A 12,638-nucleotide genomic window follows, 5' to 3' on the forward strand; every position below is an offset into this window, starting at 1 on the left:
GGGCGCCCCTCTTGGCCCCCTAAAATCCCCTTCCATAAAGTCATGGATTATGGAAGTGTGCGTATATGGGGTGGTGGTGGTCTGTCGTCCCTGCACGGCGGACCAGCCCCCGCCTCTTCCCAGTTGCCTGGCTCGGACCAGCTTCGCGCGGGTGTCCGCTTCCGAGCTGTCGGCTGCGTGCGCGCGTGTTAGGAGGAGCGCGGTAGTGATGGCGGCGCTCAGCGCGACTTCCCTGTCACTGGCTACTACGGCTCCCAGCCCTCCTCCGAGCCGCCCGAGCCGAGCCCCGGCGGTCTAGTTGATCCGAGTGGCGATTCGACTCGCTCTGCTGCATGTCCGGGGGGACCGTGCCCAGTGCGGAGCCGCGCCGGGGACCCAGCGACCGCAGCTCGAGACGCCCAGGAGGAGCCCGAGCAGCCAGCCCGACCCGGCCGCCCTAGCCGACATGCGGCTGCTGGAGAGGGCGAGGAAAGAGTGGTTCATGGTCGGGATCGTGCTGGCCATCGCCGGCGCCAAGCTGGAGCCGGCCGTGGGGGTGACCGGAGGTAGGTGCGCGCCGGCTCCTGCACGCTCCGCAACTCATTTCCCGGTCCTGGGGGGTCCCCGGGGGGTGGGGTGGGGGGAACGGGGCGGATGAGAAAGTGGTTGCTTCTCTCTGCCGAGGGGGATGCCTTCCTTGCTTTTTGCTTTTTTTTTTTTTTGCGGGGGGGGGGGCGGGGAATAAAATAGAAAAAGAGCCCAGTGCAGGTTATTATTTGTCATCAGGATGTGGGGCCAACGCGTTTGAACGCGGGCTGCTCCCGGGGGTGGGGTGGGGGTGCCAACCAACCGCGAGCGACGAGTTGAGTCCGCGCCTAGGATGGAGCGAGGCTGCAGGGGATGCAACTTAACTGGGCTCGCTCGGAAGTGACCTCGCATCCCCGGGGATGCTCCCCGGAGCGCCCGGTCTGTCTCGGAGACAGACAGACAGACAGACAGACAGACAGACACACACACACACACACACACACACACACACACACACACGGTTCTCTGGTCCCTTTTCTCACCGCGCCCCTCCCCCAGCTTTCCGGGGGTAAGGGGCGGGCAAAGGGGGTAGGGGGCAAGCAAAGGAAGCAGGCACACCCTCCTCCCGCACCAGCTGGGACTCGCGGACCCACGTGTTGGGTAGACGGAAGCTGGAGGCTTGGCGGCTGGGGCAAGCCCCTTGCAAGCCGACTGACACGTTGCACTGTCAGCTGCTGGGACTAACTACACTTCCGCGTGCTGCCCGGGGGCTGGCTGATTGATTGACAGATGCGCGCAGGGGTGGCTCCCGGGACGTGCTGCTTGGGGTGGGGACAGGTGGGTGCGCACAGAGCATGCTCAGACCCTCCCGCCCCCTCCCCTTCCCCCAGGTACTAGGAGCCGGGAGGCATCCCGTGCAAAGGACTGGAGATGTCCTGAGTGGTTTGTGCATCCCGCTCGCGCCCACACCCCTGCCCCCACTTTCCACCCTTAGACACTCCGGCTCCACTTTCCCCATAAACATCGGGTTTCCTTCAGTGGATGGTCTTTGTGGCCTTGTCTGGCAGTTTTCAGGCTGATCCACAGGTTTCAACAGGTTTTATACAGCTCACATGCAACAAGTGCAGATAAGGACAGGAGCAAGCAGCGTCTTTTTCTAGTAGGAAGAATTGGAAACTGTTTTACGTTTTTGATAAAAAGAAAACATGGTGGTAATAAAAAAACAAAGGATCTCTCTGGAGTTCAAATGATTCCTTTGACCCTCTGCCACCAATGCGTCCCTTTAGAGAACATTTCAAATGACTTGATTTGAGCTAAGATTGTGGACATGAAAACTTTTTTGCTTTATTTTTCCTCTTCGGTATTCAACTAAGTCGTACATGTTAGACTAATCTAAGGGTAAAAAAACAAAACAACAACAACTGATTTGTCCTTCTTCCTCCTTCTGAAGATGTCCGTTTCTTCTCTGGGAAGCGTGGGAATGCTGATATTTCCAAACTGTCTAGTGATAATCCTGACCTTGCAGCGCTCTAGCTGAATGTGAAGAATTCAGATTTAAGGCTGGAGAGATAGTACAGTGGGGAAGGCTCTGGCCTTTCATGTAGCTCACCCGATTTAGATCCTTGACACCCCATTTGGTCCTCTGAGTATTGCCAGAAATCATCCCTGAGCACAGAGCCAGGAGTAAGCCCTGAGTGCAGCTTGGATTGGCTCAAAAACTACCAAAAAAAAAAAAAGAATCAAGTTAGTGGGCTGGAAAGAGAGTATGTGTAGGAGGTAAGATGTTTGCCTTGGTTCCAGTTGCTGAAACTACACATGATCCCTGAGTATTGCCCAGGGATCACTCCTGAGCACTGAGCCAGTAGTAACCCTTGAGAACCTCTGGGTGTGGGTGTGATGGAAACCTTTTCCAACTCTGTATCCTCAAACTTCCTCCACCCCCCAACCCCCAACACTAGTGTCAGTTATGATCTAGAACATACAACTTACTAGTAACTAGCAAGTTACTAGTTACTAGTAACTGTTTGTCTGGTGTTAAGGTGAAGTTATAGTTAGTGTATGAAGTTTAAGACTGCAGGAAGTAACTTTGGTAAAAGACTTTTGATCATGCTCTTTGGGATAACGGGCTGTTGAGTGTTGCTTCCTTTCTTTAAGATTTCCCAGTCATGACGTGTGTGAGGTGGATTCTTGTTCTGGCTTACTCCGCCAGCACAAGAAGTTTTGGTGTATTGTTTTGAAGTTTTGGTGTATTGTTGTATCTTATAAATATTATTCCTCTATGTTCTCTAGTACTGAGGCCACTAACTAGGAAAATTCATTTCTCCGCTCAATTTGAAGAGCAGAACATTAATAGTTGAAGGAACATTTATAAAGTATTGGTGGGGGGGCCACACTAGAAGTGCTAGTTGCAGAGGCTATTTCTAGCTTTGTGCTGGGGGAGGGGCCCCTTGGGCTGTGCTCAGGAAACGGCAGTGCTCTGGGGATCAAACTTGGGCCGACTCTGTACGAAGCATGTACTCAGCCCCTGGAACTATCTCCTAGGCCCTTGAAAGTGTTTAAGTCAGCCCAGAGAGAGAAAACAGGAGGTCAGGCACTGCCCCTACATGCAGCTGATTCCTGTCAATCCCCAGCACCACGTGTGGTCCCCACCTTCCACGCTCAGCACTGTCAGGGGTCATCCTTGAACTCAGAGCCAGGAATTACCCCTGAGCATCTCTTGATGTGGCCACAAACAAACAAAAGAATTTTAGTCAACAGGCTGCTTTCTAGATGACATTTTACATAGGAAACGTTTTGTTTGTCTTTGGCTAGTGAAAAGACTCACATTCCCTCTCCCTGTCGGCATCTTACTAAGGACTCTCCAAGTTTGCCTCCATCCCTAAGTGTTACACCAATCATCTCGCTGTCCTTGGTAAGAGATTCGGAGCTAGTTGGTGAGTGATGTACAAAGGAAGATGTGGAGTGAAAGGCATTGAGTGGCTTCTAAGAAGTATAACACATATTAGCCTGAATCATTTCATTCTTGGTTCCGTTGTTTTTACTTAAAATATGTATAAGAAGGCTGAAAATAGAGAGCCATGGCAGATGGAAAGTGTGGATTTGGAGGTGCAGAGACTGTACTATTGGCCTTGAACTGTGTGTACCTTAGTTTCTCTTGGTTTAACAGGGTTTGTTCCTGTTGAGTTCATTCCTGGCAAGAGAGAGGTTTACCTGGGATGCGCACGGTCAGTTCTTCATTCTATCTGCACTTGAACTCGAGTCATTTCATTAATAACATGTGAACTCTAAAAAGGAAACACTTCCCTTTCTTCCTTAAAAATAAAAACAAACAACGTAACCAGAAACATGCTATCAGCTTTGTTCTATCAACATCACCCTCTAGATGAGCTTTGGAAATGAAATCAATTTTGGTGATGTGTCGGCTTCGTGAAATGATAGATTAGTTCCTTGCATTCTTAAACATTCCAAAGTAGTTTTTTTCCCCCCTCATTAAAAAAATACACAGTTTGAGGAGCCTCACATTACTTAGTTTTTATAGCCAGTTTAAAAAGTTGTTATTACTCTACCTTATTCTGTTTTCATTGAGAAACATTATTTGCTCCTGTTGAAAAGTAAAATTTACATTTCCACTTTATAGTCCACTTCATAGATTGGAGTTTTATAGTCCGATCTGTTTATTTTAGTAACACGGAAGATGCAATCATTACCTTCGAGAAGGACCAAATACCACATTTATATCATAGTTTCCAGTCTCACCATTGTGCAAATATTTATAGCAGTCTATGCTTCTGTGTGCTGCACATATCTTCCCTCTGAGTGTGTCTGCGCATGTGTGTGTGCGTGTGTGTATGTGTGTATGTTGATGTGTATGTGTGTGTGTGCTTGTGTGTATGTGTGCATGTGTGTGCGCATTGGTGTGTGTGTGTGCGTTGGTGTGTATGTGTGTGTGTTTGTGTGTGTGTGCGTGTATGAGACGGAGATGATGCCTGTCTCCCACTTAGCAGGAGAATATCGGTGGGATCAGGGCCGTTCTGCATCTGATGAGAGCCCTGGCTGAGTCTTCCTGGAATTATCTCTGCAGTCACCTGATTTCCCAAAACTGGTCCTGGCCACCGCTTGTGGGCTTGTGGGTGGGCCTGGATTTGGGGGAGGTGGATTCTATTTATTTCAATTCTACACAAGAGGACCCAGGAGAATGGCAAGTCTGAGATGATCTCTGTTTTTTTCTTATTTCGGGGCTGGGGGCTCACAAGGAGTGCTCTGGAAGCCCTCCTGTGCTTCTCAGTCACCTGGGCTGGAGGTTGAGTGCAAGGGCCCTGCAGTGCCAGCAGTTGACCTGGGCCATCCTGGTGGTGCTGGGGTGGGGGTGGGGGGTCCTCCAGGGCTGTACCTGGTGATGGGGGAACCATGTGGCTTTGGGAGTTGTACCCTAAGTGCTCAGCTGTCGCCCCCCAGCTCCTGATTTCTGGTCTGAAACTGGTGTGCACCCTGGCTCCAGCTCAAGGATCACCACTGGCAGTGCTCAGGGCACCACACGGAAAGTGGGGGATTGAACCTGGGTTAGCCAAGGCAAGAGCCCTGCCCGCTGTATGATCTCTCTGGCCCCTGCACTACAAGTTTCAGTGATAGATGTTCTCTGGGCCTGGGGAATTGTACAGCACCTGGTTTATGTGCTTTCCTTACATGCGCCAGTTCTAGTTCAATCCCTGGCATTAGCATATAATCCCCGAGCATCGCCAGAAATGATCCCTGAGCATAAAGCCAGGAGTAAGCGCTGAGCATTGCCAGGTGTGGGCCCTGGAAATGGGAAAAAAAAATGTCTTTTGGTTAGTACATTTGATCTTCAGGTGAGCTGTGGACAAGTCCCACTCACTGAAAACTATATGTTGGAGTTACCACGGTTCAACCCCCTCTGGGACTATGGTACATATGTACTCAGAGAGGACTTTCCGCAGGACGGAGATCAGGCTTGACTGGCTCAGACCCTGGCACAGTTTTCCAACTCCCATCTTAACAAAATGTCCATTGCTCTGTTATCTTATACCTGCATGCCCACAGTTGCGTGTAGGGAAATGGTCAGCTCTTCTGTAGAACTGAATCAATGCATGGTGTAGGACTCTGTGTCTGGGATTGCCACAGGAATGAAGTGACCTTTGCTCCGACGGGACTGGTCCTCCATCGCATCTCTTGTTTATTGTGGGTGGGGGGTGAGGGGGATGGGGAGCGCTGGTGGTTGGATCGGGCGGGTAGATCCAACCACCTGGGTGTGCCAGAGGTCTTGTTAGAGGGACAACTGCCTGTTTCCTTTGTGACAGCAGACTTCGTTTTTTCTCCTTCTGGACAGGGGAAACCAGGCTTGGTATTTGCCTTTTGGGAAGTTCTCTCTGCAATTAAGTTTCCTCCCCAGAATTTCAGCTCTGTCAGGCCAGTGGTGTGCTCTGGGCATCACGAAGATTTAAGTCTCTATTCATTCTCCTTCAGTGGCTGCTGCTTTCAGACCAAACTACCTGCTGGCAGTCCTTATCCGACACTAATTCATTTCTCTCTTCCCAGGTCCACTGAAGCCAGAAATCACTGTCTCCTACATTGCCGTCGCAACAATATTCTTTAACAGTGGACTCTCGTTAAAAACGGAGGTACTGGAACCCGTGGCACATTTGACAAGCAGGGAGAAACGTTTCATTTGTGCTGGCTATTGTTGAGGGGAGGGTTCAGACCACACCTGGCTGTGCTCAGGGATCATTCCTGGAATACTTGGGGGACCCTATGCATGTGACATCCCTTATAATCCCCTAAGTATCAGCAGCTTAGAGGCAGGTGTAAAGCCTAAGTACCCCCTGCTATGGCCACATCCCTCCCGCACCAAGGAATAGGTCACGCTAAAAGTTATTGTAGCATTGTAGCACTGTCTTCCCATTGTTTATCGATTTGCTCGAGCAGGCACCAGTAAGGTCTCCATTGTGAGACTTGTTGTTACTGTTTTTGGCATATCGAATATACCACAGGGAGCTTGCCAGACTCTGTGGTGTGGGCGGGATTCTCTAGAGGGACAGAGGAATTGAACCCGGGTCGGCCATGTGCAAGGCCTACCCGCTAGGTTGCCTAAGGAGGGGTGAACCGGCCCAGGTTGGAAATGGAGCAGGTCAAAACTCCCGTGGTAAAAGTTATTAAAAAGATTTATTTTTTTTTAATTCGTTAAACATGTGCTTGTTTATAGTAGCAACAATTCTCAAATATGCCAGTGGCAGCACACTGAATTAGCCCTGGTGAAGAGTTTACCGATGTTGGGGGGCTGGAGTGATAGCTCAGCGTGTGGGGCGTTTGCCTTGCATGAGGCTGACCCGGGTTCGATCCCCAGCATCCCATATGGTCCCCTGAGCACTGCCAGGAGTAATTCCTGAGTGCAGAGCCAGGAGTAACCCCTGAGCATCGCCGGGTGTGACCCAAAAAGCAAAAAAAAAAAAAATGGGTTTACTTATGTGAGTGGCTGGGGTGAGCTGTATGATGGGAGTGTTTCGGATGTGAAGCTTTTTCTTACTTTAGTTTTCTTGTGTCTTTCTATTTTTTGTCTTTGCAGGAGCTGACCAGTGCATTGGTGCATATAAAACTGCACCTGTTCATTCAGATCTTTACGCTGGTGTTCTTCCCGACGGCAATCTGGTTTTTCCTTCAGCTCTTATCAGTCACACCCATCAATGAATGGCTTCTCAAGGGGTATGTGGGAACCCTGGGAAGGGGGCACTTATCAGATGGCAGGGCTAGTGACACTGTGGGTGTGGTGAGATCTCGTAAGGAAATGACCTTTAGCCCTTTAGATGGGGTGGAGGGGGCACACCTGGAAGCACTCAGAGCTTGCTCCGGGCTCTGTTTAGGGATCCCTCGTCACCTTTCTGGGGGACCACAGTTGGTTCTAGGGATTGAGCTGGGATCAATGTGCAAGACAAGCACCTAAACCTTTGCACATATTTCCAGTCCCCTAGCAATAGTTTTGGTTTTTTTTTTTTTCATTTTGGGTCACACCCAGCATTGCACAGGGGGTACTCCTGGATCATGCACTCAGGAATTACTCCTGGCGGTGTTCGGAGGACCATATGGGATGCTGGGAATTGAACCTGGGTCGGCCGCATGCAAGGCAAATGCCCTACCCGCTGTGCTATCGCTCCAGCCCCAGTAATAGGTTTTTGAGATGTGTTTCTTCCATCACAAGTATTACTATGCTTATTAGGAAGATTTATCTTACACTGTCCTCCCATTGTTCATTGATTTGCTCGAGTGGGCCCAGTAACGTTTCCATTGTGAGACTTGTTGTTACTGTGTTTGGCATATCGAATACGTCACAGGGAGCTTGCCAGGCTTGGCCATGTGAGCAAGATACTCTTGGTAGCTTGCCAGGCTCTCCGAGAGGGGTGGAGGAATCGAACCCGGATTACCTGGGTCAGCCTGGTGCAAGGCAAACGCCCTACCTGTTGTGCTATCATTCCAGCCCTTATCTTACATATATACATATATATAGTAATACTTGTGATGGAAGATATATATCATTGGTTTTCAGTCACAGGGAGGGTACTCTTGGCTTTTTGCTCATAGTCGTCCAGGCCTCCAGTGTGCAAAACAAGACTTCAGCCCCCCTAAGCTAGCTCTCCAATCCAGGATTGAATGATTTAAAAAAAATATATATTTAAAGTACTTTATAACTCACATGCTTTATCCTTGTGGCATAATTGCTGAAACACTAAACCCAAAGCCAAAAATCACTTTCTGACTTTTCCCTATTTAAAGTGACCATGATGAAAGTCATTTTGTGGTTTTAAACCTCAGTTTCCCTGTTCATACAATGAGGATAATCTGCTTTTGCTGTCTGCTTAATTACGATGTTGAAAATATCCATTGAGATCCCTTTTTTATTTATTCAAGTCATGTGTTTGGCTCCTACCATGCATCAGAACTGCTGTAGATATTAGAGAAAGAACTGTAAATAAAGCTGGCAAGATGTTTTATCAAATATCCAACCAGGGTTCAAACTATTAGGCCTCATCTGGGACCACGTATATCGGACATGCCCAGGGAAGAATTCAAGTGCAAGTCTGGACTAAAGCATAGAGTTTGTTCACCTACGGATAGTAGAGATAAGGGCCAGGAGAATCGCTTCATGGCTCTGAAGATGATCTCATGTGCTGGGGGAAAAGGCAGGTGGGGTGGTGAAGAGACCACAAAGTGAATGATGGCTGGAGGGATCGCTTGAGATGGTAGATGCATGCTGAAAGTAGATAAAGGACCAAGTAGATAAAGGACATGATGACTGCTTAGTGCCTTTATAGCAAAACATAACACCAAAAGGAGAGAGAGTAAGAAGGAATGTGCCTGCCATAGAAATGGGGTGGGATGGGGTGGGGGTTGTGGGAGGGACACTGGGAAAATTGGTGGTGGAGAACGGGCACTGGTGGAGGGATGGGTACCTGAACATTGTTTGATTGAAACATAATCACAAAAATCGGTAAGTCTGTAACTATCTCACAGTGATTCATTAAAATAAAAAAAAAATAATAAAATTGGTACTTAGAATATTATACTAGATTTTTTTTTTTGCTTTTTTTTGGGGGTCACACACGGCAATGCTCAAGGGTTACTCCTGGCTCTGCACTCAGGAATTACTCCTGGTGGTGCTCGGGGGACCATGTGGGATGCTGGGAATCGAACCTGGGTCGGCCACGTGCAAGGCAAACATCCTGCCTGCTGTGCTGTCGCTCCAACCCCATACTCAACTTTTTTTTTTTTAAAGTGAAAAAGCACTTGTCTTGGTAAATAAGATAAATAAAATAGCTGAAGTACTAAAGGAAAAAAAGAGTTTGTTAGAGAACAATGCACATTAAAGAATCATAGTGCAGGCATTAAGTGAGCAGCTTCTCCGAAGCGCCATCACCAGAGAGTGGGTCGACTCTAGAGAACACTACAGATTTTACATAGGTTTCAAGCTCACATAGGTATAAATGTGGGGTAAATTAATAAAGGGTGGAATATTCATGGTATTTCAGAGAAGAGGAAGGGTTTGGGGAGGTGATTTCACTGAATCAGGTGTCCCCGGATCCATATTTAATCACTTCTTGGGCAATTGTAAACTGTTGTGGCGTGGGCAGATGTGATTTTTTTTTAAACTATGCAAATATATTTTAATGAGTGTCTAATGAGGCTGGAAGTCATCCAGGGGTCAGTTAGTCTTCCATTTTGGATTTTCTTGGCTCCATTGAGTGTTGAATCTCATTGGTCTCACCTTATGAGGTGCCCTGTATGTGTAACTCATTAACTCTTATAGATTAAGATGTTTTCAATTTCATAGCTTTAGGGCAAAGCAGAACATTGTAGTTGTGAAGTTTTATAGTGTCTTGTCAGGGGAATGGTTTTCTGTGAGAGGCCAAGTGTTCTGATTCCTTCCCTGTCCAGGTCAGTCGGCCATGTTTATTCCGGCCACTTCCCACTGTCCCCAAGTGTGAGGTTTGCACTCTGAGAAGATGTGAAATGTGCTTGTCAATAAATTACTTAGTTGATGGTCAAGATAGAGATGAGTGATGCGGAGTAAGATGTAGCACTAAAGTGAGTCAGAAAGAGAGGGACAGACATTGAAGGACTGCACTCATCTGTGGAATGTAAAATAACATCACATGAGACTGATACCCAAGGACAGTAGACACAAGGGCCAGGAAGATTGCTCCATGGTTGGAAGCCTGCCTTATGAGCTGGGGGAGAAGGCAGCTGGAATAGAGAAGGGATCACTAAGTCAATGATGGTTGAAGGGATCACTCAGGATGGGAGATGTGTGCTGAAAGTAGATAAAGTACCAAACGATGGCCTCTCAGTATCTGTATTGCAAACCATAATGCCCAAAAGTAGAGAGAGAGTATGGGGAAATTGTCTGCCATGGAGGCAGGGGGAGGGTTGGAAAAGGGGGGTATACTGGGGACATTGGTGGTGGGGAATGTGCACTGGTGTAGGGATGGGTGTTTGATCATTGTATGATTGAAACTCAAACATGAAAGCTTGTAACTATATCTCGTGGTGATTCGGTTAAAAAAAAAAAAAGCCATGGCCCTATTGAAAGTGGTCATGGACATCCTCAGGATCTAGATCATGTTAGATTTTAGAGTCCTGGGGGCAGATCGTTCTTGAAAAAGGAAATGAAGCATGCTGAAACTGGACAGCATGAGCAAGCCCAGGTGCTCTGGAGTCAGGAAATCGCCCTTGCAGGCCAGAATCTGATGGGGGGCAGGCAGATCACCTGACCTGGAGTTGGAAAGGCCGGAATTGGGTCACGTAGAACCATGTAACTGTGTACAAAAGGCTAGGGTACAACATTAAAATTTTTCCGAGCGTTACAAAATTCCACTCATTTTTGGGGGAATTTTGGGGAAGGATTTTAAGTGAGAAGGGGTGTTGTCTGTTGTACATTTCCGAAGGATTCTTCCAGCTCCTATGAGGAGGGTTGTCAGAGAAAGTTGACCAGTCTGGAGGTAAATGTACTTTGCTCACCCGGGCGGAGAGGGAAGCAGAGGGATGGGTACTTCATTTTTAAATCGGAACTCCCAGAGCAGAAAGATTTTCAGGCTGTGCAGTGAATAGGACAGAGAGGAATCAGGGTGATTTTTAGATCACTGGGAAACTTTGGACTTTGTTTAAGAGCTTCATTTTGCCAAAACACTTCCTGTCCCCCCCCCCCCCCCCCACAAAAAAAAAACCTCAAGGAAAGATAGGTGAAAACATGCTAAGTTGGAAAGGCAGGAACTGGGTCATGTGGAACTTTCCAACTCCTTTTCTTCGCTTGTAATAATTACACTCTTCATTTAACCGACAGTTTTCAAGTTTCATGAGAGTTTAACTAGCTTAAAAAAGGGAAATGACCCAAATCAGAGGGTTGAATGATCGCTGAGAACTCATAGCCAGATCACCCCATGTAAACTCAACAGCACGTGTGTCTCGAGAAACACTCTTCACTTAGCTCTGCTTGTCCAGAATGAATTTACTGACAGCTAAATGAAATTAAAAAAAAAAAACACTTCACTGAACTTGTTTTTTTTTTCTTCCAACTTTCCAGTTTGCAGACAGTGGGCTGCATGCCTCCCCCCGTGTCTTCTGCAGTGATCTTAACCAAGGCAGTTGGTGGAAACGAGGTGAGTGCTGGAGCCCCTGATTAAGCATCAGCAATGCTGAGCTTTGGTTTACATTTATCTGGTTTATTTTGGGATGAAGAGCTGTGTCCATCAGAGGAGCAGTGGAAGGAAGAAGCGGGTTTATTCCTGTATAAGATAATACTAAAGGGATGAGTGGAATTTAGGATTTCACAGAAGATCAGGGAGACAAACGAAATGGAGAAGGTGATTCCCTCTCCTCAGTGGACAAGGAGTCTAAGAGAAGTGACCTTGTTCAAGGGTTCCAAAGGAGGCTAGAGAGATGGTACAGCGGGTAGGGTGCTTGCTGGCACACAGCCGACCTGGGTTAGTTCCCTGGCACCACATATGGTCCTCTGAGCCCCACCAAGAATGTTCCCTGTGCAGTCAGGAGTAAACCCTGAGCATTGCTGGGTGTAACGCAAAAGGCCAAAGCCAAGCCAAGGCAAAACATAAAAGCCAGTCACAAAAGAGAAACAGCTTGCTAGGACTAGTCCTTAGTTCTCCAAGGAGTGGTGCCAAGATAAATTCATGTGAAAAGGTCAATAGCAGCGTAATGATAAGTGAAGGTGGTGTCAGAGGAGAAGCGAGACCTGACTTCGGAGTGAGCTCACAGATGATCCAGTTTCCTAGGGACTGTGGCTGAGGGGTGCCTTGGTGTCGGAAACGCAGCTACTCCCTCAGGAACTGCATGAGTGGTGACAGCTCTCCTTGGTTGAGTGGCCCCTCAGCTTTATACCCAGTAAGTTGGACCATATGCAGAGTACAGTACTACTGAATGAGGGATGGTAGAAGTAGTTCCTCTTCAACTCTTTAGATTGTTTTCTTCCTTATCCCTTTATTCCAGAAATATTTATGGGATTTTATTGTTTCTTAGGGATTAATTTTTCATTTTTTTTGGCTTTTTGGGCCACATCTGGCGATGCTCAGAGGTCACTCCTGGCTTTGCACTCAGGAATTGCTTCTGACAGTGCT

At 47.7% G+C, this 12,638-nt stretch overlaps 1 protein-coding gene across 4 annotated transcripts in view; it reads left to right on the top strand.

Annotated features, from left to right (window-relative positions):
• The first annotated feature begins 211 nt into the window (after positions 1-211).
• SLC10A7 (solute carrier family 10 member 7) overlaps positions 212-12,638 on the top strand; it is a 212,532-nt gene continuing 200,105 nt past the window's right edge. For all 4 annotated transcript variants that reach the window (XM_056119048.1, XM_056119050.1, XM_056119049.1 and 1 more), the window contains exons 1-4: positions 212-545; positions 6,061-6,143; positions 7,085-7,221; positions 11,591-11,666. In XM_056119048.1, coding sequence (XP_055975023.1) covers positions 446-545; positions 6,061-6,143; positions 7,085-7,221; positions 11,591-11,666 — 396 coding nt within the window. In that variant the 5' untranslated portion in view covers positions 212-445. The remainder of the gene's footprint in view (positions 546-6,060; positions 6,144-7,084; positions 7,222-11,590; positions 11,667-12,638) is intronic.

Source organism: Sorex fumeus, unplaced genomic scaffold (genome assembly GCF_029834395.1).
Source record: "Sorex fumeus unplaced genomic scaffold, SorFum_2.1 ptg000039l, whole genome shotgun sequence".
Lineage (NCBI taxonomy): Eukaryota > Metazoa > Chordata > Mammalia > Eulipotyphla > Soricidae > Sorex > Sorex fumeus.